Source organism: Rousettus aegyptiacus, unplaced genomic scaffold (genome assembly GCF_014176215.1).
Source record: "Rousettus aegyptiacus isolate mRouAeg1 unplaced genomic scaffold, mRouAeg1.p scaffold_m13_p_6, whole genome shotgun sequence".
NCBI classification, from domain to species: domain Eukaryota; kingdom Metazoa; phylum Chordata; class Mammalia; order Chiroptera; family Pteropodidae; genus Rousettus; species Rousettus aegyptiacus.
Window position 1 is genome coordinate 112,363,790 of NW_023416309.1, and position 25,628 is coordinate 112,389,417.

Genomic DNA, 25,628 nt, shown 5'->3' on the forward strand with positions numbered 1-25,628 from the left:
CTGTGATATTTTGGGGGGCCGTTATTCAGCCCTCCACAGTGCCTGAGCCCCAGACCCCCCTGGCTGAGACACTGTCCCCACCTTTCCTCACCGTGCATCCAGCCACCTTTGGGGCTGTCCTCCAGGTTCAGCTGGGGGCGGGCGGGGTGGGGTGTGGGGGGGGGGAGGGGGTTGCTATTTGGTGTCTCCCAGAAGGCTGGAAGTTACCCCCCTACCCCAGGAAGATTGACGTGCTACCTAGCGAACTACAATGGGGTCCTGTTCCAGGCTGCAGAGGACAGGGGTGGGGACTGTGCCATTCGGCAGAGGGCTGTGCATGGGTCTCTAACACAGCTCACGTGGCTGTGGCCTTGTAGGGCAGGGACTGCAAACTCTGAGGCTGCGGCCTGGCGGGCGGCATGGGGGGGCGGGGTGGGGGATGAGTAATGAAAATGAGCGAAGGGGCCGTGGGGACCGGAGCAAACCGGAAAACAGGGTTCCATCCGAAGGGGGTGACTTCAGACCAGCCCGTGCGGTCAGGCAGGAAGGCTCGCCCCGTGTGACCACATGCCCTCCCCTTTCCCAGAGAGGCGAAAAATCTGGCGTTCTCAGCGAAATCGTCTGAGCGGTCCACGCTGGCACCGAACGCCCGTTTTTCAGGGTCGGGCAAACAAAACCTGTCTGTCTCCAGCCGGGGCTGCCAGTCTGAACCGTTGAGTTGAATGAAGCTTTCAGAGCAGAGGGGATGTCCCCCAGCCCCCTAGCCCTGACTCTGACCAGGTGCTGGGGGGGCTCCCCAGGTTGCCGGGCGAGCCGCCCCCCCCCCCGCCTCCCTCAGGGTCCCAAGTGAATAGCAGGAAATAGCTCTGAGCCCCCAGCCCAGCTGGGCCCCATGCTCCCTGGGAGGAGAGGCGCTGAGTCTGGGGAACTCGGTGGTAAGGAGCCCTGCTCCCTCCCTGGGGACAGCTGGAGACTCACTGACTCATGAGCGGGTGGCAAGAATCTTCCAGGAAGTCTCATCCTGCTCTCCCTCTCAGCCTGGGCGGGGACGGCCAGCTGCCTCTGTCACCGCAGGCTGACGGGACTCCAGCGCGTCTGTAGGGGTGACTTCTCGGGGCTCACCCCCGGGCAGGTGCTTCTGAGCCTTCCCCGGCCCCCACCCCCCGCCCCCGCCTGGGGCAAGCCGCCCCTCCTTCCGGCCACGTCGGGCGGGGTCGAGGGCCGGCAGCGGCTGCAGGCGAGGCAGGCCCAGGAGCCGGGCTTAGCAGAGGAAGCCGTAGCATCGCGGGAGCGGGAAAATGAAAGACTTTGGACGTCGCCAGGAATTTGACTCTGTGAGCCGGGTTCCAAGAAGCTAAGTGAAGCTTCTCCAAGTGGATATTAAAAAGGAGCAGCGAGCGAGGCTCCGCAGGGCGGGGAGACGCCCGGCCGGAAGCCCCGAGCCCCGCGGAGCCCAGACGCCCGCGGGCCAGCCCGGACCCAGGCCCCGGGGCTGCGGGCGCCCTTCAGGGCCCGCCCGCCTCGCTCCACCTCCTGATTCTCCCCTTCGCTCCCCGTGTGCTGATTCAGAGACAGCGCGACTTCAGTGTGGGGCACAAACATATGATCAGCACATGGAAATGTGGTAATTTGGATGCGTTCGCGATTGCAGCAGATTGAAGAAATTAGACCAGACAAAGAGTGTTTTTGGAGGAGGAGGAGGAGGCAGAAAGGGGGAGGGTGACCGGGTGAGAAAGGGGAGGCCGCCTCTGAAAAGGGGACGTGGACTGCCTGCTGCTGAGTACATCGTAGTGATGGAGAGAGACCGGATCTCAGGTAGGCTCGGCCCTCCCCGCTCCCCACCCGCACCTCACTCCTGCCCTGGGAAGCCCCCCTCCCCCCGCCCCGGGGTCACTCGTGGTCATTTTCGTGGACTCGGTCCTCTTCCTCTTGACCATGCTGAGGTCGTGGGAGGTAAAGTTCCGGAAGACGAGCCTCTCGCTAAGTTTGGCTTTCCCTTAAACTCGGCTCTGGCCCCTCGCGACTTCTCCCTCAGTCCCCGGCATGCCCCTTCCGCGTCCTAAGCCGACCGTGGACGCCGGACAGGGGGACAGGGCGGCGGGACTTGCCTCCAGCCCGGGCGCCTGGGCGACGGCATTGAGGAGGCTGCTTGGTGCTTGGTGTGTCCACTGTGTGGTTTGTGTTTTTGGTCCAGCCAGAGTCTGTCCTCACAGCCACCACGGTCTCCTCCCTGAAATAGATGTTAGTGCCTCCCTGGGACTTGATTACAGGGCTGGAAGCTCCCAGTACCCAGACGAGACGTGCAGATGTGTGCGTGTGTGTGCGTGTGTGTGCGTGTGTGCGTGGTGTGCACATGTGCGTGCACAGCCAAGAGCTTGCCCTGTCCCACCTGAGGCTTGGGGGAGTCGAGACAGTCCTGCTTGGGGGTGTCGGTGTCCTTCGGGTCCTGTGCTCGCCCGGGAGCCCCGCAATGGGGAAGGGACAGTGGTGACCGTCCGCGGTTCCTGAGGGACACTTCAGGACAGAAGGAGTAGCAGATGTGGGCTCTGCTCAGACCCTGGAGGAGAATCTCTGCTTCAGACATCTGGATGTCACGTCAGGGCAAGGAGTGAGGGCAGGAGGCTGGTCCTTGGGCTGGAGGGGCCTTACTGGTGCCTGGACACCCCCACCCCCCGTGCCCCATTGGCAGCCCCCACGGAGAGGGCACAGGCCCGTGGGGCGGGAACACAACCAGCAAATGGGGAAAAAGAGACTTCCCCTTCTTTAATCCCTCCCGTTCCTTCCGCTGGGGCTCGCGTGCTAGGACTGTCAGCATCTGATGGCATCATGGGTAATTCCCGTTCATCGCAGTGTCTGCCGCGCACGCGTACCCCTCGAGCCAGGTGCGGGGGTCCACCGTGCAGGTCCGCCTCCTCCTCGGGCATCAGCCTTGCTCTGAGCCTCAGGCGTTCCGAGCTGACCCTTGGGGCATAGTGAGGCCGAGAGTGTCGCCCCACGCTGCCTGTGGCCCTGGTCTACCATTTGCCGTTGTGTGTTTTGGTGGGGGCTCCCCGAGAGGCCAGAGAGAAGGAAGGCTCATTGCCACTGGGCGGGGAGCTGCCGACAGGGGGTGCGTGCGTATGCCCGGGCCACTGGGCACGGAGACTGGCCGCGGACACCGGCGGCAGGCCCAGCTGCTGAGCCCACGGCTCGTCTGTGTTTGCGCTTGGCGACGTGGGCCCTCTGGGGCTGGGCGGGGGTGTGGCGTCAGCGTTTCGGGCTCTCAGCCTGGCGGGGTCTGCAGAGCAGGTGGCACTTGGCTGGAACCTTGTAGGGCCAGGCAAGGTGGCCACTCCACTGGCCTCAGCTCCAGCCTTCAGTCTGCGTGTCCCAGCCAAGGCCCAGACGGGTGACCACTGAGGGGCCAGAGAGCTGGCACACCAAAGCTGGGAGGGGGGGTTCGGGGACGCGGGGGTGACGGCCCTGTCCAGGAGCTTTTCGTGAAGTGAACAAAACCGCCTTTGAAAACAGCTGTCTCTGCGGCCACGCCGCGTGCCACCGCCCTCCGCCGAGGACGGCAAGGTGAGGGGTGAAGTGGGGACCTTCTCTCAGGCTGTGACGGAGGGAAAATCGGCACTTTCTATGGGTCCTCATTCGGACCCATTTTCATGAAAAAAATGCTCATTTCTTTCAACGCTCAGTTAGAAACTGGTCACAGGTATGAATGGAAGTGAAGATCCTCGAGCCCGCCCCTGCGTCCGTCGGGCCTGGCCAGGCCTTGCCCTTGGCCTTCAGCGGTAGCTCAGCACTTAACCAGGCCCCGCGGGAGTGAGTCCCCGGCAGGGACCCAGCGGCCAGGGCCTCAGCCTCCTAATCTGTAGAGAGGGGAGTTGGGTCAGCGCGGCCTGAGGCAGTGTCCCCAACTCCAGTGGGCTCCTGAGCCCGTTTGGGGGACCCCGGCCGCTGTGGGGCTCCTTACTTCTTGCCGGGCACAGTGCTTTATCTCACCATAAGGCAGAGTGCACGGCCAGGGGCCCGGATGCTGTGTGTGTGTGTGTGTGTGTGTACGGGGCCTACCTGGCCAGACGCCCCACCCACCCGGTTCCTGGTGGCTGTCCCTGCTCGTGCCCCACTGGGCTGGCCTTTACGGCCTGTCCGGCCAGCTCTCTGCCCCTGCCCAGCAGCTGTCCAGGAAGGGTTGGGGAGGGTGAGGTCTGCCCACGCTCTGGGAAGGGGGTGGCCCTAAGACGCCTCTCCCCAGCACCCAGCTCCCGCCCGGCTCGTGAGCCTGGGGGTCCCCATCAGCGGTCAGGCACCCCTGGGAAGGCTCATCGGTCAGCAGGACGGGGGTGAGTCATGGAGCAGTGACTAGCCGCTGAGACACACACAGTAGGCCCCTCCTTCCAGCCAAGGGTCCGCGTTTTTTCTTTTTTTTTCTTGTCCTGGACTGGCTTTGTGGCTTTTACAAATGAAGCAGTTTTATCTTGTTCCAAGGGCTTACATGTCAGAGGGAGAGAATCTCCCAGAAGGGAACTTTCCACTGGGCTGCTGTTACTGAGCCTCGCTGGGTCGCCAGGGTGAGTTGCAGGCAGGGAATGTGGAAGTCTCTGCTGGGTCAGGAATGTTGGCGTGGGGTCCGAGGAGGCCGGGCCACACTGTCGCTGGACGTCTCTGCCCCTGGCCGGTGTCTGCCTGAGCAGTGCGGCCCGGAGCGGTCACCCAGCAGGAGGGAGCTGGCGCTCTGCTCCCCTCGGGCCCCCTGGGGCCCCCCGTCACGGGAGGCAGCGCCTCGGTCCTCACCTGCCCCCTGCTCTGCTCTCGCCCCTCATCTCTCAGTCCCCAAGCACTTCCTACCCCGACCTGGACTGACGCCGCGGTTGTGGCTTCCTGGACCGGCTCTCGGCCCCTCCGAGATGAGAGGCCTGGCCCGAAGCCCTCTGGCCTCCTAGTCCAGCTCTGACGGCCAGGGGACTTGGGCCCTGTACTGGTTTCTGAGGGCTGCTGTCACCAAGCACCGGAGGCTGGCGGCCGCCGTAACCAGCAACCGATTCTCTCACAGTTTAGGAATCCAGAAGGCCAACGTCAAGGTGTGGGCAGGGCTGGTTCTTTCTGGAGGCCCGGAGGGAGGCTGTCCCAGGCTTCTGCCCTGGCTTCTGGTGGTCACTCGTGACCCTTGGCTTGTGGGGGCGTCACCCCAGTCTCCACTCCTGTCATTGCATAGCCTTCTCCTCCCGTGCCCCACATCGCCCTCTGCTTCTCATGAGGACACTCGTTACTGGATTTGGGACCCCCTGGACTGGACCATCCCGGATGGCGGGCTCTCAGACCCTTAATGTATTACACTAGTAAAGTCCATTTTCCAAATAGGGCCACGTTCACAGGGTCTAGGTAGACGTGAGCTTTTTTGCGGGATGGCGGGGGGGAGGGTGCCGTTCACCCCGCTGCAGCCCCCATGCGTCCTGGAGGTACAGGGGCTTCCACGCCCCAGGGCCCTCACTGTCCCACTCCGGACCTTTCGGTGTGGCCGCTAGCCCTCCCTGCTGGCTCCCTTACCCCGCGTGGAGTTGGGGAGCCGGGTGGGAGTCCGCCCCGCCTCCCTTCTATGCCACGGCCTTTTGCCTGGTGCCTCGTAATTTGTTTCGAGCCCCAAATTGTTCTGTCCAAAATATTTTCTGATCAGAGCGTTTATTTCTATGTGAAGTCCTACAAAGGGATAAAATGGAAACCACGTTGTTATGCGTTAAAGAACTGCCTAATGGCACAGCATGGCATTGGGACTGTCCCAGGCATTTACCAGTGGTCACCCCAGGGGTGCCCGAGGCTCCGTCCCGGACATTGGCCTCTTTTAAAATCCATGGTAAAATCACACAACATAAAATTTACCGTTTTAACGATTTTTAGGTGTGCGGTTCAGTGGCAATAAGTACATTCATTCACCCAGTTGGGCAACCGTCTGCCTGTCTCCAGAACATGTCATCTTCCCAGAGTGACACTCTGTCCCCGTTAAATGCTAGCTGCCCATCCCCCCCCAGCCCCTGAGACCTCTGTTCCACTTTCTCTTTCTATGAACGCGACGCTTCCAGGCCCCCCCTGTGATGGGAGCGTGCAACATTTGCCTTCTTGCGATCAGCTCATTTCGCCTGGCGTGAGGGTCATGCCTGCGGCGGCAGGAGTCAGAGTCCCCTCCCGTTGAGGGCTGGCTCATACTCCACACTCACAGACCACACTCTGTTTACCCAGTCACCGGTGGGTGGACATCGGGGCTGCTTCCCCCTTTTGGCTGTTGCGAATGGTGCCGTTTTGACCACGAGTGGACGCCTCTCTGCCCGAGTCCTGGCCTTCGCACCCAGCAGTGGGCGGGCTGGGTCATGTGATGGTTCCAGGTTTAATTTCGGGAGGAACCGCCACGCTGTCCTCCACGGCAGCTGCATTTCATGTTCCCACCGGCAAAGCACGAGGGTCCCAGATGTCCCCACGTCCTCCCGACGTGTGTTTCTTTCTTTTTTTTTTTTTTCTTTTTCTGGAGAATAGACATTCTCATGGGAGGGAGCTGGTATCTCATTGTGGTTTTTACTTGCGTTTCCGTGATGATTAGTGACCTTGAGCATCTTTTCATGTGCTCACTGGCCATCTGTATGTCTTCTTTGGAGAAATGTCTCTTTGGGGTCCTTTGCCAACTTTTACATTGGGTTATTTTTTGTTGTCGTTGTCGAGTTATATGGGCTCTCTGTATTCTGAGTATTAGTCCTTTACATGATATATGATTTGCAAATATCCTCTCCTATTCTGTGGGCTGCTTTTTCATTGACGACGCACAGAAGTCTTTAATTTTGATGAAGTCCGGTCTATCTATTTTTTTTTTTTCATTCGTTGCCTATGCTTTTGGTGTCATACCCAATGTCACAAATCTGTTCCCTACATTTTTTTTTCTAAGAGTTTGGTAGTGTTCGCTCTTGTGTTTGGGCCTTCGATCCATTTTGAGTTCACTTTGGCATATGGCGTGAGGAAGGACTCCAACTTCACGTCCTGGCTCTCGATTGAGCCCTTTTCTTTTCTCAGACCCCGGCTAGCTCCAGGGAGCAGTAGGGGGTTCTGGGCTGGGCCAGGCAGCCTGAGCTGTGGCCCAAGGCACTGCTGGACGTGTGCCCGGGGCAGCCCAGCCTGGGTCCCTCCGGGCTGCTCTCCTGGGGTCCACCGTGCACACGACCCTCTCGTTCTCAGCGGTGTCAGTGCCTGGCCTGCCTGTGGGACTGGCTGGCTGTGTGTCAGAGTGTGGGGCTTAGAGTGCTTCAGTCTGTCCCCTCGCTCCTCAGAAAGCTTCCTGTACCCCCACTCTCCCTCTCTGCTCCTGCGATCGAGCCTCCATCTGCTCCCTGCTCAGAGGTGGTCATCCCTGCATCTCCCTCCCACTCCAGCACAGACCTCTGTCTCCCGAAGCCACCATTTACACCCTTTGCCCAAAGCCCCTCCGGCACCGGTCCCGCCTTCGCCACCTGCAGGAGGAGTCTGCAGATGGGCTCAGCGGTGGACTCAGCCCACCTTGGGCTGCGTGTAGGAGAAACCGAGAGGTTTCCTTTTAACGAGTGGCCCAAGTCTGGAGAATTGTTTTGGGCCGCAGGTCCTGCCTTGAACTTGGGACAGATAGCACTGCAGATTTCAGCTGCTGGAGGCCCATCTCTGCATGTGGGCTTAGGACCTGCCTTTAGACCTTCTGATCCCCCTTCCCCCTCCTCCACCACAAACCAGGAAACTCTGACTCGAGCAAAGCTGAGTCAACAGAGCGACACACTCCTTAGAAATCATCAGCGAGGCTCTGGAACTTGGCTATGAAAACTTGAAAATGCTTTTGTGCCGGCCTGAACTCTGGAGCAGATGGGCGTGACAACGCCCCGCGCCTCTGTTTCTCCAGCCAGTGAGTGTGAACAGCCAGGGACCTCTGTTCGTACCCTCTGCCTTGAGTTCACCCCATATCATTAACATCCCTGGGTTCCTGTTCGCAGAACCACTAGACGCAGGTTGTTCCCATCCACGTGGCGAATCTCTCTTGTGGTCCTACTATGTGCAGGCACGTTCCCACCCACGTGGCGAATCTCTGTTGTGGTCCTACTATGTGCAGGCACTCTCCTGGGTTCTCGGCCTACAGTGAGGAGTGAGGAAGATATAGCCCTTTCTCCCTTGGGACTTACAGTCTGAACTAGATGTCAGGCAGCTAAGAAATAAACACGTCAATAGGTGATTTCAGGCGAAGGCGGTGAAGAAGCCAGGACCCGGCAATGGCGTCGTTACTGGGTGCCTGTGTCTGTGTCTGTGGGGGTCACACTGATGGGCGCCCTCTCTGAGGAGGTGACTTTGAGCTGAAATCTGCATGGCCAGAAGGACCGGACTGGGCCAAAATCCAGAGGAGGGATGTCCGGGCAAGGGAAACAGCAGGCGAGGTTGCGTCGGGAACACGTGGGTGGCTCGACTGTGTCATTAGCGAAGGGGGGGCACATGAATCCAGCGAGGTGGGCGGGCCAGGCCGCGCCGAGTGAAGCCTTGGTTGTTTTTCTCGGTGTGATGGGCACCACGAGGAGCGAGTGGCAGGACCTGAATGCCTTGCGGCTGCTGGGGGTGGCCCGCGTCAGGCTGGGAGCTGGACAGGGAGGACCTCTGATTGCTGGGCGGACCCAGGAGGTTGAAGAGGCGGCACTGACAGGTGGCCAGCCCCGCCCAGCCCGGCCCACCCCACCCACCAAGCCCCGCCCCTGTCAGGCTCCGCCCCCACCAAGCCCCGCCCAACCCGCCCCACCCCACCAAGCCCCGCCCCCTGCCAGGCCCCCGCCCTCACCAAGCCTCCGCCCAACCCGGCCCGCCCCACCCCACCAAGCCCCACCCCTTCAGGCCCCGCCCCACCAAGTCCCGCCCTGCTCCCACCTCCACCCAGCCCCGCCTCGCCCTGGGGCTGCTGTTTGTAGGAAGGCACACTTGTGGCCTCTGAGCCCAGAGGCTGCTGACTGTGGGTTGGGGTTTGGTGTGTGCTTGGCTGGTGTGAGACGGCGTGGGACGGCCCGGGAGGGTGACCCCGGGAGCCTCGAGGAAGGAACGCAGGCCTCGGAGGGGGAAGCGCCACTCTGGGACTCTCGCATCATGCCTCCTGGGGCCCCGAGTCTCGAGTGTGGGGGCAGAGTTTTCGTAAGCTCCTGTGTGACACTGCACGCCTGTCGGCGACAGGTACCACCTCCTGCTGGAGCGGCCGGGGCTGCTGCTTTTCCGGCTCCCGAGTTTGCGGGTGTCCTTGGAGCTGGCCCTTGGGCAGCCTGTCCTGGCTTCTTCCTCCGCTTTCCAGACAGTGTTCCTGATCACCGGGAGAGGACTGGGCCGGACCTGGGGACAAAGGAGAGGCAGGCGACTCTCTAACAGAACAGCGACGCCTGTGCACCCTGCCCCACAGAAGGGACGTTTTGGTCAAATCCCTGCTTGACACTCAGAGGGCATGTCCTCAACCGTTCACAGTACCCGGTGGGGGCAGCGCAGCTGCCACTCTGGAGCACAGAAGGCTCACCGCGGGGCCCCGCCCGCCCCTCTCTGTGGCTTTGCTTCAGGTCCGAGTCCCGCTCTGTGCCCGCACTGGGCAGCCCTCAGCCAGGGCCTTGCCCGCCCCCCACCTCCCGCCCAGTTCAGCTCTGCCTGGCTCGTCCCTACAGCCTGGCTGAGGTCCAGGTACCCGCTCCAGGTAGCGTGTTCAAGCCGGGGACACAGGGCACACAGCCATGCCCGCTCTGAGAGATGTCACGCGATAACGCTATCGGTGATAACTAAACTGCAGCTTTAGCTCGGTTTGACTTCCACATAATTCCAAGGTAAAGGACTTCAGAGTGTCCTGATCCTGATGTCACCGTGTCCGAGGGAGAGGGGAGGGCCTGGGGGTCATGCACCATCCAGAGAGGGTGGTCTTGGACTGTGCTCCTGGGATGTGTGTTTGAGGGTGGGGGGCATACACTGAGGAAGACCCTGCAGCCCCCACCCCCACCCTGCAGAGAGCATGCTTCTCTGAGGGGGAGTGGACAGAGGGGCCCGGGTTCTGGACACATGCATTTTTTTTATGCATGGGCACCCCAGATCTACCGCAGCGAGGGGCCTTGAGCTTGAGGGCTCCTGGGCTGTCTTGGGTGAGAGAGAGGGGACTGACGGCCGACCTTGGAGCTGGACGCTGCAGACGGGAGAATCGGCTGCAGAACGCCTTCTGTCCAGGAGGTGGCGGTGCAGGCTCTCCGGAGCCCCGCTCCCGCTGGGTTTGCGTGTGCCCTGAATTAGTGGGAGGCGGCTGTCCTCAGCGGTGTTATTTCCACCCACTGTGGCTGCAGCAGCGGGCAAGGGAAGTGTCAGGTGGGGACAAAAGGAAGTGCCGTGGGGACGGGAAGTCACCTCTGCTGGCACCGGGGCGGGAACGCTGGAGGTGACGCCCCAGGACGCCTACCCTAAACCGGGCGAGGCCCGTGACGTTTGGGGGTGTAGGGCTCTGAGCCAGGGGTCTCCTGCTAATCCTTTTTCTTCCCTGTTTCTGGTTGATATACTCCAGTTTATTTAAACATGTTCCAACTTTTCACTGTGAAAAATTTCAAACATATAGGAAAGGCAAAAGAATGGCCGCGCGCACGCCCTTCCTCCCACTCCCCAGATTCTGGGATGCACGCTGGGCTGTTTGCTCTCTCAGGCGTCCGCCCCCCGCCCCCCAGCCGTCCACCTGAGATTGGGGTGCATTTCACGATGAGTGCCTGACGTCAGCACACATCCCCCTGTGAAACCTCAGCTTGCCTTTCATTACCCGGAGGCCAGTGCGGATGCTCCTGGACTTAGGACAGACCGTCCCGATAAACCCACTGTAAGGGGAGAATCCCGGAGGCTGAAAATGCCGTTCACACGCCGCGCCCACCGGACACCCAGGCTCAGCCCGGCCCGTCTCCCTACCGAATAAGTATGGCTTTTGCGCCCCCAGAAAGTGGAAAAATCCTAAGTCTATCCTTGTCGATGATTCTTTTCCTCTCGTTGAGGTAAAAGTTATGAAGCACAAAGATCTTAAGTGTACGGTGCTCTGAACGTGGACACAGTGTGTGTACTACGTGTCAAAACTCCAGTGGAATACGCAATGCCACCGTCGCCGCCCACGGCCCTCCCAGTCTGTTGCTGCTCCTGTCTCTGTTTTTTTCCCACTGGAGATGGATTTTGCCAGTTTGAACGTTCTTCAGAGCTGCCCGTGCTGGCGCAGGGGCCGGTACTTTGTCCCATTATTGTCGAGCGGTGTTTCTCACACGGGCGCCCTGTGGTTTGTTAGCTGCTCTGTTCCCAGGCGCCTGGCTGTTTCCATTTGGGAATCTTAGGAATAAAGCCGCTCTGAGCTTTAGGGACAAGTCTTTTGTTTGTTTGTTTGTTTGTTTGTTTGTTTAAATGGGCACACGCTTCCGTTTCTCTCACGTCAATACCAGGAAGTAGAATCGTCGGGCCAGAGGGTAGGTGTGTGTTCAGTTTCGTGAGAGACTGCCAGAGCTTGTCCCCAAGTGGCTGCTTTGCACGCCCACGGGCAGCGCGTCGGTTCCGGTTGCTCCACGCCCCCGCCGACGCTCGGCGCGGTCACTCGCGGTTTCGTCGTGCGGCTGCGTGTGTGGCGGTCCCTTGTTATGGCTTCGGTTTGCATTTGCCTGATGACTAATGCTGTCGAGCACATTTTTATGCACTTATCGGCCACTCATATATGTTGCTTTGTGAGTTGTCTTTTCGAACGTGTTGCCAGTTTTAAAATTGGGTTGCTCGCCTTTATTTCTCGTTCTTTCTGGATCCTGGTCTTCTGTTAGATATGCGGATTGCAAGTATTTTTCCGCAGTTCGTGGCTCACCCACTCATTTCTTCGTGGTATCTCTCCATGGGCGAAAGTTTGCCGTTTTAATTTTGGTGACATTTAACTGAACAGATATCTTTCTTTTGGTTACCTCTTTCTGTGTCCTTTATAAGAAACCCTTGCCTACCTCCAAGTTGCAAAGACGTTTTCGATGTTTTCTTCTAGAAGCTTCACAGTTATAGCTTCTGTTATAGGTTTAGAAAGCACCTTGGATTTATTTTTGTATGTAGTATGAGGTCAAGGTTCATTTTCTTTTTCTTTTTTCTTTTTTCCTTTTCTGTATGGATTTGCAGTTCTAGCGCCATGTGTCGAAAAGAACTTCCTTGTTTAATTAATTACCTTGGCGCCTCTGTTGGCCATCAGTGGGCTGAGTAAGGGTGCTCCTGCTGAGGGGCTCTGTCGTGTTTTACTGATCTCGAGTCTATTCTCTTGCCAGTGCCATATTGTCTCGATTAATGTGGCTTTATAATAAGTCCTGAAATAGTGTTTCCCAATATATTCAGAAAGTTGCCTTGAATCGTCTAGATCATTTGAATTTCCTTGTAAATTTTACAACTAGTGTGTCAGCTTCTACAAAAATGCCCTATGAACTTTGAGTGAGATTGCATTGAATCCGTAGGCCACTTGAAAGAGAATTGACATTTTAACAACATTGAGTCTTCTTATGTCTCCGTTTTTAAGCTCTTTTCTTATTCCTCTCATCGCTACAGAATGACATTTTTTCTATAGTTTTCAATGAAAAGATCTTCATGTCAATTGTTGAATTTATTCCTCTTACAGGTTTTGGTGCTATTGTAAATTGAATATCTATTTTAAATTTCATTTTCAATCCTTTGATGCTAGTATATAAAAATACAATCGACTTTGGCATATGAATCTTGTATCCCACGACCTTATCAAGGTCATTTATTATTCTAGTATTTATTTTGCAGATAGTCTATGATTTACTAAGTAAACCACCATGTCGTCTGAAAACAGGCAGTGTTACTTGTTTATTGCCGATCTTGTGCCTTTAATTTCTTTTTCTTGCCTTGTTGCACTAGCTAGAGCTGCCATAGAACATTGAATAGAATTGGAGAGGGCACATCCTTGCTTTGTGCCAGAACTTATAATGTTAATATAGATTTTCCACATATGTCCTTTGTCAGATTGAGGGACTTCTCTTCTGTTCCTAATTTGCTAGAGTTTTTAACGCAAATGGGTGTTGACTTTGCTAAGTGCTTTTTCTATACGGCAGTCCCCCGTTATCCTTGGGCGATACGTTCCAAGACCCTCAGTGGATGCCTGAAACTGTGGATAGGACTGAACCCTATCTGTGCTATCTTTTTTCCTATACATACACGCTTAGGATAAAGTTTAATTTATAAAGTAGGCATAGTAAGGCATTAACAACAATAATATAATGAATTAGAACAGTTATCACAATATACTGTGATGAAAGTTGTGTGAATGGCTTTGGGGCCTTATTCGGTACAGTAAGGGTGACCTGAACACAGGCACTGTGACACCGTGACAGTCTGGTCACCGAGACCGCTGCTAAGAGACTGACGGGCAGGGGGCATGCGCAGTGTGGAGACATGGGACAAACGGAGGGTTGCCGTGATGGACGTTCGACTATGAAACCGAGCTTGCATTCCTGGGATAGGTCTGACATGTTTATGGCTTGTAATTCTTTTTATATATCGCTGGATCTGATTTGCCTAGTTTTTTCGTTAAACATTTTTTTGTGTAGATTCCTGAGGGATGTTGGCGTGGTATTTTCTTTGTTAGTTTTGGTAACATCTTTGTCAGGGTTTTTTTTTGGCCTTGTAAAATGGGTTTGGAATTGTTTTTCTCAACTTTCTGTAACAGTTTGCATGAGATTGTTGTTATTTCTTCCTTAAATGTCTGATAGAATTCATCAGGGAAGCCACCTGTCCCTAGCATTTTAGCATTTTTTTAGAAAGCTGTTTTTTTAAAAAAATTATGAGTTAAGTATTTGTGTTATGTATATTAAATAAATTAATCTTTAATTAAACATATTAAATTTATTTAACATAGAGCTATTTAAGTTTTTTAACTTCCTTTTGTAACAGTTTTGGTAAGCTATATTTCGAAGGAATTTGTCCATTTCATGTAAGCCGTTGAATGTATTTATATAAAGTTGTTCATAACATGTCATTATTATTTTAATGTCGATAGGGTCTTAGAGAAAACCCCTACTCCTAATATCGATAATTTATGTTCTTCATTCTCTCTCTCATACATCTATCCAGCTATGACTCTATCGACCTGCAGATTTTTTTAAAGAACCAACCCTTTGGCTTTGTTTTCTTGCTATTTTCCATTTTCTTGATTTCTGTCCTTATCTTCATTGCTTCCTTCCTTCTACTTTGGCGTATCAGTCAGGGCCCAGACAGGAAATAGAAACCACACCAGTAATTTGAACAGCAAAGTATAACGTAAAGCGTTATTAACTGGTAAAAGGTGATTAACTGCTAAAAGGGTAGAGGGGGACCCAGAGGAACAGAATCAGCAAATAAAAGAAGCAACTCCTTAGGAGAGGTCTTTGAGGAAAGCTTCGTGACATTGCTCTTGGCCACGATGTCTTAGATAGGACACCAGGAAGCACAGGCAACAAAGGAGAAATAAATTTTTAATTGGGTTTCATCAAAATTAAAAACTTTTTTGCTTCGAACGACACTATCGACAACGTACAAAGGGAATCCACGTAATGAGAGAAAATACTTGCAAATCATATAGCTGATAAATATCTAGAATAAAGAACTCCTGCAATTTAACAACAACAACAACAACAACAACAACGACAGAAAGCAATGAAAAAACTGGCGAAGGACTTAAGTAGATAGTTTCTCCAAAGGAGACACACAGGTGGCCCACGAGCAAGCGGGTGGAAAGATGCTCCAGGTCACTAATCGTTAGAGGAATGCAAATCAAAACCACATTTGTCAGAGCCATTGGAATGGCTCTTACAAACAAACAAACAGGAAACAGCAGGAGTTGGTGAGGAAGTGGAGAAATCCGAGTCCCTCTGCACTGCTGGTGGGAATGTAAAATGGCTACAGCCTCTAAGGAATAGTTTAGTGGTTCCTCAAAAAAATTAAACATAGAAGTGCCATATGACCCAGCAATTCCACTTCTAGTTACAAACCCCAAAGAATTGAAAGCAGATATTGAAAGCAGATATGTGCGCACATTCATAGCCGACAGTGGCCTCCAGGGCGGGGGCTGGGGGTGGGGGGCGGGGCGGGGCGGGGTGGGGGGGCGACGGAGAGTCAGTGTTGCAGGGGGCAGTTTCCGGCTGGGAAGATGAAAAGGTTCTAGGAGGTGGACGGGTGTGAGCCGCTGACACGTGGCCCGAGACGTGGTTGGAAGGCCATTTTTATGTCGTGGATGTTTTACCACAAGCACAAAGGACACAAGTGCCACCCCTGGGGCCGAGGGAAAGCGTGAGAGAAGAAAGGAAGGGCTTGATCGCCTCGTCTTGGGCGGAGGCCTTGCTGGAGGGCGCGTGGCTGTAGGGGACACCTGCAGCCTCCTGGGGCCACACGTTCCCGCCAGGGGCTGGGCATGGGGTGCTCTGTAGGGGCAGCTTCCTGGGCGGCAGAGACGGTGCTGGAAGGTGTGGGCAGGTTGGAGCCGGTGCACAGGAGCTGCCCGCTGGGTGCCTGAGTGGTCGGCTGGGGGCGTGGGGGGAGGGGGTGGGGGCTAGAGCTGGTCCACAGGAAGACCAGAGAAACTCGGGGAAGAGCGGGTGGCATGGAGCTCACGCCGCTGGCATCTGTCCCGGGGGACGAGGCCCACGGATCCAGGAAGAGACGCCTCTTCCTCTGCTGTGCCAAAGTGTGTGTGTGTGTGCGTCTGTGTGCCTGCCGAGGAAATGATTCACACCCAAGTGCAAAGGCGGGGGTCAGAGCAGGCAGCCCAAGGGTTAAAGGAGCCCCGAGGAGGAAACGGGCGGGGCGCCTGCCACACCCAGGAGGGCCGAGGAGGGCCGAGGAGGGCCCTGGAAAGCGCCTGGCAGGTCCCCTGGCAGGCGGACTCCTGCAGTCGGCCTTGTTTCCTGGAGCCCGGGGGTTCCCAAGAGCGAAGGGGAAGAAGGGACGTGCCTCTGGGTGCGTGCGTGTGCACGCACATGCGTGTGTACGTGCACACACACGTGTACACAGAGCTCCTCTTGCATTTTTCCATCTTCCTGAGTACCAGAAAGAATTTCCGTGAGCCTCTCCACCCTTCCCCCGGCAGCACGCGGAGGGCCACGTGTGCTCGTGCACACGCACACGCATGCACGCTCGTGCACACACTGGAGTCGGGGTGCGCGCTCGGCAGACCGTACCTAGGCCTGGCAGGAAACTGGAGTCTGGGAAACTTCAGGCCGCGCCTTTGGCACAAAACCCTGTTTTTGTTGCTGTTCATTCAGGGGAACCGAAAGCCGGGTGGGGTTCAGCCTCAGAAGAGCGGATTTGGCTCAACGTGTCCGGTGCGGTCGAGGGCCCGTCCTGGCGGCTCATGCCACGAGCTCTGGACGGCTCAGGACAGGCGCCCGGGACCCAGGCGGCCACATTTCACATTGGTCCTTCTGCCGGAGTCCTGGGCCACGCTCAGGACGTCGTCACATGAAGGAGCCTCTGAGGTCACCTGGCCCAGTGGCCCCAACCTGGCTGACTGCAGGTGGCTGGTTAAGTCATCTGTAGGTTCCAGGCCAACCCCACCCCCCGGGATCAGATGAGGGCACCCACCTGCCCAGAGTGAGTGGATCAGGGGCCACCAGGGTGACGGGAGGTCCCCACAGCAGGTGCTGGGGGCACAGGGCCGCCCTGACCGGGGGCTGCGGGAAGATTCGAGGAGGCTTGCTGACCGGAGCTCGGAGCGCAGTGTGAACAGCCACGTGACCTCGCTGACCAGACGTGGACGCGGGCTGCCATCGAAGCGGGCACCATGCCACTGGCCACGCCCGCTCAGGCCCTGTGTCAGTCCTTAGGTGGGCTTAACAGATGACCACAACCCGGGGCCTCAAACAAGTGAAATCTATGCTCGCAGTTCCGGGGGCCAGACACCCGGAGTCGGGGCGCTGCCTTCTGTGGCCGGAGGGAGAAGCCTTTCCCTGCCGCCCCCCGGGAGGGGCCTGCATGGCCAGAGGCTCTGAGAAGTCAGAGAAGGCGGCTGGGTGCTCGCCGGGACAGGGAAAAGAGGGGCCAGTCACGGTCTCCGGGGAGTTGGAGGGTTGTCACGTACCAGGAGGAGAGGACTTACTCTGAGTTCTTCCAAAACGCAAAGCCAGCACCTGGTCCTCGGAAGGTGCTAGGAAGTGGAGTTCGACTTACTGCACAGACAGGCGTTTTGCTCACAGGTTTCGCTTTCGGACAGTGGAGCAGGCGTTGGCGCTGAGCGGTGAGTTCTCCAGACCTGGACGTATTCAAGCAGGGTCGGTGCGGAGGTTGTGCGGGAGTGCCGAGCTTCCTGCCCAGACTGGGCACCTGCTATGTTCCGAGAACTTGAACTTCGCAGTGTGATGTTCCGAGGATGCTGCCTACGGCAGCGACCCTCCGCCTCAGGCCCTGTGCCTTGTCTTTGGGGCAGGGGTCTGGCTGGACTTCACCCTGCCACCCCTTGCTCCCTGCTCTTTTTCTTTGGCTCTCGGTGCTGACCCGAAAAGCTGGCCACACCTGGTTCCCATGGAAACGGAGCCTCAGCCCCAGGGGTCCACTTGCCTGAGCCCAGGCGCCCTAATTAACAGCTGTGCCAGACGGGTCCGGGTAAGCAGGTGCAGATAGTCCCACGTGTCACATGTGTGTATGATCACGTGTCTGCATGGTGTGTGTGTGTGTGCACGCACATACACACGCATGCACATGGGAACTTAAGGCAGCCGAAAGCAGAGAGACAGATCCCCCTAGGCAGAGACACCCCGCGGGGGTCCCTAGAGCACAGGGCTCGGCAGCGGCTGCCCCTCCCGGTTCCGGACGGGAGAGCAGTGGCCGCCGCCGCCCGCCGCGGCATGCCACACGCTGCTTCCGGCGCGCAGGGAGTGACATGTGCCTTGTTTCCACTTAGCGGGCCCGCAGCCCTGCTGTGCGCCAGGCACTGTGCTGAGCACCCTTCATTCCCTAACGGCCGTGCAAGGCCAGTCGAGTTACCCCTCTGATGGATGGGGGTGCTGAGGCATGGAGGGGTGCAGAGACCGGCCCCGTCGTTATACACACGCGCGCACACATGCACACGCGCGCACACGCACGTCCGCTGGGCAGTGGGGTTTCTCTGCCTTGAAGCGAGTCTCCACTGGCCAGGGCCTGCCCAGGGTCTCGCCTCAGCCCTGCTCTGCTGTGGGCGCCGAGGGACATCCTTGCAGTCCGGTCCCTCTGGTCTGGCCCAGCTCCCAGGGACTGGGTTTCCCCAAGTACCCCTGCCCAGCCCCGAGCCTCCTTTCCAGCTGCATGGAGGGCCGAATGACCCCTCCCCTCACTGCCTGGAGGTGACCGGTCAGGCTCCGCCCCACGCCCAGCGGCCCCTCCTGCCGGCGCACAGCCGGCCGCCGGGTGCCAGGCTGCTCTCTCGTGGGCCGAGGCACCCGGCAGCTGTCAGCGAAGGAAATAACACTTGAGCCGGGTATGCTCTGGGAGAAGCAGCTGAGGGGCCCTGCCGGCCTCCTGCTGCCACGTCCTGCCCCTTGGGACGGGCACGGACGGGGAGCAGAGGGCGGGACGCGACCTGCCGCCTGCCCGCCTATGTGCTGGACCGCCCGAGCAGGCCGGCGTGCCCGGGCCCTGCCAGTCACCGGGAGACTGAGGCTCGGAGACGTCGCGTGACTGGCCGGGACTCTGCCAGCTGATGATTTTACCAGGCCGGCAGATTTCGGTCCAGATCTGTGAGACTCCATCCCATCGGGCCCGAGGGTTTCTGCGAGCTGGGTCGTGCGGGTCACGCGGCCGCGCGCTGCTTGGCTCGTTGCGGCTGCTCGGTAAACGTGCTGACCGGGCCGGTCTGTGCTCCCCGGTCGACGAACGGCTGGGAGCGGACGGCTTTGGCCCCAATGCCTGTCTCTGTCTCCTGGCCCAGCGTCTGCCTCCGGGGTGTGTGACCTTGGAAACGGTGACCCTCTCCGTCCTCCATGGATGGCGTCGCCGAGAGCGGCGTCAGGAGAGCAGCTGGGAATTCCCGGCCCCCTGCGGCTGGTGGGCGGTGCGCCAGGCCCCCGGCTGGGGCGTGCGGGTGATTGTCAGCTGCGTGTGTGTACAGGGCTGCCATGTGCAGAGCCCCCCCCACACACCCCAGCCCCGCGGGTCGGCGCCGGGACCCTGCTCCGGAGCGTGGGCCCATGGGGGTCTTGCCTGGTGTCCCAGCTGCCATGTCACGTGACTGTGCGGAGAGCCTGGACGTGGGTGGTGGCTCAGGCCGCCGCCTCCGAACGGCCCCCAGCCTGAGGGACGTGGGTGGGACCCGTGTACAACTGCCGTGGGGGTTCAGAAGCTCGCCGCCCCTTCCTGCCCTGGCGACCTTCCGAGCTTCCATCCTTGGAAGAGCGGCATCGAACCTGCGGGTAACTAGGGCGGTGCCCTCCCTGCTGCGGGGGGCTGTCCCCCGCCTGGATGTAATGCCATGGAACAGGGGCCCGGATCTCGGGGCACCCAGCCCTGACCGCCCGCCAGGGCCCATCTGGGGGCGGCCGTTTATGCATCTCGGCCACCTTTGTCCCTCCCCCACGGGTACCAGAGAACACCTGCCATGCTGCGGGCCTCGAGCATCGCGGGCACCTTGCTGCCGGCCCGGCCTCCGGCCTCAGCTCCCCGGCCTCCAGCCTCAGCTCCCCGGCCTCCAGCCTCAGCTCCCCGGCCACCTTTAGAAGCATCCGCAGGGGCTCACAGCCGTGGCGCCTGCTGCCCTCGAGCCTTTTTAGTCCACGTGGGTGGATGTGGGTTTCGGGCGAGTCGAATTTATGTCCAGCAACTCCGCTGACACCAGAGGGCCTCGGAAGGCTTGTTCTCTCTGCACCTCTGCTTCCCAGGGGAGGACGGGGGGTCAAGAGGCCGCCACTGGGGTTCCTGAGGATTAAAAGAAGGAATAATAATATGTCACGGATGTAGTAGAGCAGGGTCCCCAACCCCCAGGGCCGTGGCCTGTGAGGAACCGGCCGCACAGCAGGAGCTGGGGGGGGGGGTGCGCGAGCGAGTGAAGCTCCGTCTGCATCTGCAGCCGCTCCCAGCGCCAGCATCACCGCCTCAGCTCCGCCTCAGGTCATCGGGACTTAGATGCTCATAGGAGCACCGGTCCCTGGTGCCACAGAGGGTGGGGACCGAGGGCAGGCACACAGTCAGCCTCCAGGAAAGTGCCACTGTGGTTGGGGTCCCCAGTGGTCCCCTCCGTTCCTTTCCTCTCTGGTTCTCGAAATGGGAACTTGGCACAGAGCAGGGGCTGCCTGGCCTGGTGGAGGGGGCAGCCTCAGGAGAGACACAGCCTTCAGGAGGGGGCTCGGGGACCACGCGGCGGCATGTGGGTGGACCACTGTGGGGAAGGGGACAGCGCTATGGGAGAGGAAGCCGTTGAGCCCCTCGCTAGTGGCTTTATCTATGACTTAGGATGGTCGCAGGGTCACCAGGGCAAAGCTGAAGAAGCTGTTGGCCAGAGGTTTGGAAGTGTCAGCCGGGTGGCTGGACCAGGCTGCTGGGGAGCTCCCTCTGGGCAGGCCGACCAGGCCTGGGGGGTGGGTGCCGGGTGCGGAGGGGCTGGTGTTCACTCGGTGTCTGTTGTAAGCCAAGTACTGTGCCCCCGAGGGCAGGACAGAGAGCTGGCATCCGGGCTGGCCCACACCGCCTGTAGAATCTTCTAGATCTAGGTGCGGGTAGGTCAGGCAGGATGGAGAAGCAGGGGGCCTTTGACTCTTTCAGGCGCACGCGCTCCGTAGCCATCCTCCTCGCGACTGTGAGGAGGGAGGGAAGAGGCGCCCGCGCGCCCGGGGCTGTGATTTCGAGGTGCTGTGTTCCCGGGTCTGCCCGGCCCCGGCAGCCGCAGCAGTTCCGTGTGACCTATGACCCGTCTCCTCCCCACATTTTTTCATGTCAAAGTGGGCGCACGCGCAGTGCAGGTGGGGGCATTGTGCGGCGCACGCCTGGGTCCCTGCCATCGCTCAGGTCGCGCCCCGCGCTCCGACTTACCCGCGCCTCGCCCTCTCCGGTCACCTGACCGCCCCGCCCCCCGCCCAGTCACGTGTCCACCTGATTTTCATTCGCGGTGCATTTCGGAGTCGGCCGCGATGGTCCCGACGGCCTACGGAGTCACGTCATGCATTCCAGCCTCACTTTCTCAATTTCTCACCAGCCGCCCGCTCCGCAGGCGCGGCCGGGACTGCTTGGTAGGCGCGGGCGCTGCGGGAGTCGGGCCCTGGGATCCAGTGCCGGCTTCGTCCCAACGGCCGGGCGCCCTGGCCTGGCCCCCGTGCGGCGGGAGGATGCTCCCGTTCCCCAGCGTCCACGCTGCTCCCCCCGCCCCCCGCTGCCCGGCTTCCCCCTCTATGGATGGTCTGGGTTAGAGGCTGCCCAGGGCACTGCGAAACCCAAAGCCAGTCTCTCCTCCCAGGGGCTCCGGGGAGGCTTCCTGGAAGAAAGGGCACCAGAGCAAAGACCTGAAGAAGGACTGAGCCAGGCCCGGGAGGGTGGGAAGCGCCTGCCGGGCAGAGGGGACCGAGTGAGACAGCAGCAAGGTGTCACACCCGGCTTGCCCGGGAGCTGGAGCAGAGCCCAGGAGAGGAGGCCGGAGTGGCTGGCAGGGCGGCCTCCTCAGCTTCCGCAGGTGACAGGGGACATTTACATTTTAGAAAGATCTTCCACCTACACCTTGGAGCCGGGTGGGAGGGGGGGAGGGAGGCCGCAGGGAGCCTGTCGCTGGCTCTCTCCCCAGAGCCTGGAGCTAGGCGCGTGGGAGAACCTGAGTATATTGAGGGAACACAACCCCCGAAGCTGTCCCTTCCTCGGTGTGTCCCTGGGGGAGAAGGCCGTAATTGGCCCCAAAGGCCTTGGGAGTTTTGCTCCTGTTCTCGCTGGCTGGTTTCCACGTTGGTTTACCCATCAGCGCCCTGCTTGAGGAGTCTCCTGGGAGGCTGCCTGTCCCCAGATCTGTGCCCAGATTGGTGGGGCATGGCGGCCCAGGTCCCCAAGAGCCAACCAGAGACAGATGGGGGGCTGGTCCTTGCCTCAGGTCCCACCCAGTTCAGGGGAAGCTCTGTGGCCCCTGGGCCCCTGGCCTGGGCAGCCTCTGTCCTTTGTCCTGGGCCCTCCTCACACAGCCCAGCCAGTGCTGCAAACCCCTGGCAAGGGCCTGCGGCTGGGCCAAGTCATGGCCGGTGACTCAGGCTGCTGAGGAGAGGGGGAAGAGCATGTTAATCGCGAGCCCATTACATCCCCAGGCCACTTCACACAGGGACAAACCGTTCATTGAGGCCGATTTGGCTGCTGGCTCCAGCCACACGCAGGGCGGGGGCGACCTCGTAATCCCGGAAGCCAGCACCAGATTGTCGGGAGGGGCCCGGCCTGCACCCGGCTTCCCGCCTCCCTCCCACGCAGGCATTCTGTTCCCAAGGCTCTGGGCCAGGGCAGGAGGCCACCATTGCTCAGGTGCCGCAGCCACCCTCTCCCTCAGGGACGCGGTGGGCCCAGGGGCGCACGGGGGGCACAGAACCTGCTCTCGGTTCTCGGCAAGCTGGGAAAGGGGCAGAAAAACCAGCCGCCGGGGGCGCCCCCCGCAGGCGGGTAGCGGACCTGCTCCCTGTGTCCACTGGGCATCCTGCCGGTGCGTCGTCCGGGGGAGCCCTGTTCCTCCTTGTCCCACAGAGTGAGGCACACACACTCGCACACATACACACTCATGCTCACACGCACTAACACACGTGCTCACACACACTCATACATGCTCACACATGCTCACACATTCATGCATGCTTGCACACACTCAAACACATGCGCACGCACACTCACACACTCACATGCACACACTCATGCATGCTTGCACACACTTAAACATGCTCACGCACACATGCACTCACACACTCATGCACACTCACATGCACACACATACACGCTTGCACACACATGCTCACACACTCATACACACTCACACATACTCACTCACACTCCCCCAAGAGGCTCGGTGGGAGGCCGTTGGGGGGCGAGAGAGCTGAAGGCCGGGGCTTCTGGCTGAGGCCCAGGGGCCCGGCGAGGATGGGGGCGCACTCAGCCCCCTCCGCTCTCCCTCGGCCCGGGATTGGCTGTTCTGGAGCGCCCAGGGGCCCTGGACCCGATGGCTAAGGAAGGAACAGGGCCCATGTTGCCCAGATGATCACTACTTCCTCCATCTCATGCTTCTAGAACAGTCTCTGGCTTTGCAGCTGGTTCCCAGGACTTTTCTTCCTGGTGACCATTTAATTGAAAACCAGTTCTCTTAGAGCCCTGATTTCCGTCTCTGTGGGGAGCAAGTGGGAGGTGATGTCCCCCAGGAGCCCCATCGCCAACACTCCCTGGGGGCCGGTATCTCGGTCTCCTTCTCAGAATGGGGGGGGCCCGGAGAGAGCGGCCAGTAGCCCAGGCCTCTGCGTCTCCTTTTGCCCTTCTCCTTTGGAGAAGAGCAAAGTGGACAGAGAACCGCTTCCGTGGGCGGAAGCTACGGTCAGTCCTAGTGTTTCCACTCTCGATGGACAAGTAGATAGGTAGATAGGTAGATAGACGGATGATAGACTGAGCGATACCGAGTTTTTTAAAATGCCAAAACTGGCTCCGGAGTGAGCAGCAGTGACAGGCACTGGGCCCCCCCCGTCCCTGGAGGGGTTCGCGGGGAGGGCAGGCGGGGCTGGGCGTCTGGGGTGGGCGTCTAGGTGCCCCCCGGCGGGGGTGCCGGATGGGCCTCGAAGCTCCTCTGAGAGAGTGCGGAAGTGCCTCGGCTGGCCGCCACTCTGACCTGAGCCCTTTTTCCTCCCACTTGCCGGGTGTCTCCTGGGCGCTGGGCAGGGACAGCGTTCGGGCACTTGGCCAAAGTCCAAGGGGGCGGGCGGGCGGGCAGCTCCCCAGAGACGACGTCACCTCGGTCACTGCGGCGACTTTAAAAATAAGTGCGGCCACAGCGGGCCTGCTGCCCTGCCTTCTCTGCCCGGGTCTCACCGTCCCCGCTGACGTGGGACCAGGGCCGGCCGGTGACTCAGCCCTCGTCCCCACTGCGGCAGTGCTGAGCCGCCTCCGGCCTCCGAGCCCCCGGGGCGGCGTGCCTGCTGGAGAAGGGTGGCGAGGAGGCCGGGTCGCTGAGGGCCCCTGGGGACAGCGCGTCCTCCCAGCAGTGGCTTGGCCAAGCTTCCTGGCAGCCCGGGGCGAGGAGGCTGCGGGCGGGCAGAGCTGCTCACGGCTTCCAGGCGGGGTTGGTGCCAGGCTGGTGCCCCCGTGACTCTGTGGACCCGCCGGCAGGACCGGAGGGCGCCTTCCATCCGCTGGGGTGTGGGGGTGCAGAGCGTCCCCACGCCCCTCTTTGTACCTCCAGCCTCCGATGGCTGCGGGGAAGTTGGGGACCTAGGCCTGGTCCAAAGCCCTGCTTTGGGGGCTGGAGCGGGAACAGAGGGTTGTGAGGCCGATCGGGAGGAAAGCGTGTCATCAGTGGACACATGTCTGCGTGACAGCTCACCAGGCCCGTGGGGGCGGGGCCCAGACCTCTGAGTGTGCTCGTCAGAAGCCCGTTGGACGTCCCAGTGAACAGACGGCAGCCCCCGGGGCCACAGCCGGGGCTCCTGCTGGGGCGTCGCGTCGTCTCGGAGGCTCCCGGTGTCCATCCAGCCTCCGGCCCCGCCGCCCCGGCTCCCGTCGGTTTTAATGTCATTGCAGTAAAGGGGACAAGCGAAGCCGAAAGGCAGGAGGGACAGGGACAGGCAGTGCTGTAGTCAGTCCTAGTGGGCACGGGGGACGTCCGAGCCCTTGCAAGCCCGAGCGTCTGCCCACGGGGACGGGCCGGGCGAGGAGGGGTCCGGGGAGCTTGCCTGGGTCTCACAGGCCAGGAGCCTCCTTCGGTGACTCAGAAGCACAAATTTAGAAGAGTAAGACTTTGTATGAAAAGCTGGCTGCCTGGGAGATAAGGCCCGGGGCCGCTGTGGTCAGCTTGCCGTGGGGGGCACTTCGGAATGCCGCAGGCTGGGGGGACGGTCACTCGGAAGTTTGGGGAATGGATTAATCATGTGCTAAGCATACGGGCTTCCCCTTTGAAGTGGTACCTTATGGTGGCAGGTCAGAAGCCAGGCGGGTGGTATAGGGGCGTGCCGTAGCACACAGACCAGGTAAATGTCAGCTGTAGCCACAGACGGGCTTCACAGGAAGATGCGAGACCAGGCGCCCTGCGAGACTGAGGGTCTGCCGCGTGGTCACGGGGGACGTGGGGTCTTGGAGGCTTGGCCCAGGTGCAGATGGCATCTGGCCTTGCATCCTGAATGCGGGGCTCGGGCATGTTTGTGTGGTGACCGGCAGGCCTGCACTGGGTCTGAGTTCCGAATGTCCCTTCTGCCCCTTCGGGCTGGTTCCAGGTCAGGAGTCACCTCGACCCTGTCATCCTGCCCAGGAAACTGAGCTCTGTCATTCCGCAGGATTTGACAGGGTCGTGGGAGTCCCTGTTGCATGTCCGGAGACAAGGGGGCAGCTGTCTCTAGGGGTCTCCGGGGTGTTGTCCTGATACCTACGATGGAAATGACAGGGAGCCCACAGGCAGAAGATGTTGGGGAGCTGTCCAGACAGAGAGAAGAGCTGTTATCAGTGTCCCGGGGCAGGGGGAAGCATGGAGGGCAGGG

The 25,628-nt window shown here is 59.5% G+C and overlaps 1 protein-coding gene across 3 annotated transcripts in view; it reads left to right on the top strand.

Annotated features, from left to right (window-relative positions):
* Positions 1–25,628, top strand: part of SEPTIN9 (septin 9) — a 137,582-nt gene that overhangs the window by 21,116 nt on the left and 90,838 nt on the right. Inside the window, exon 1 of one of the 3 annotated variants that reach the window (XM_016143201.2) lies at positions 936–1,794. The exons of 1 other annotated variant lie outside the window; for it this stretch is intronic. In XM_016143201.2, coding sequence (XP_015998687.2) covers positions 1,773–1,794 — 22 coding nt within the window. In that variant the 5' untranslated portion in view covers positions 936–1,772. Of the gene's footprint in view, positions 1–935; positions 1,795–4,516; positions 4,536–25,628 lie in introns of those variants that run through there. One more of the 3 variants, XM_036223915.1, reaches the window with a different exon arrangement.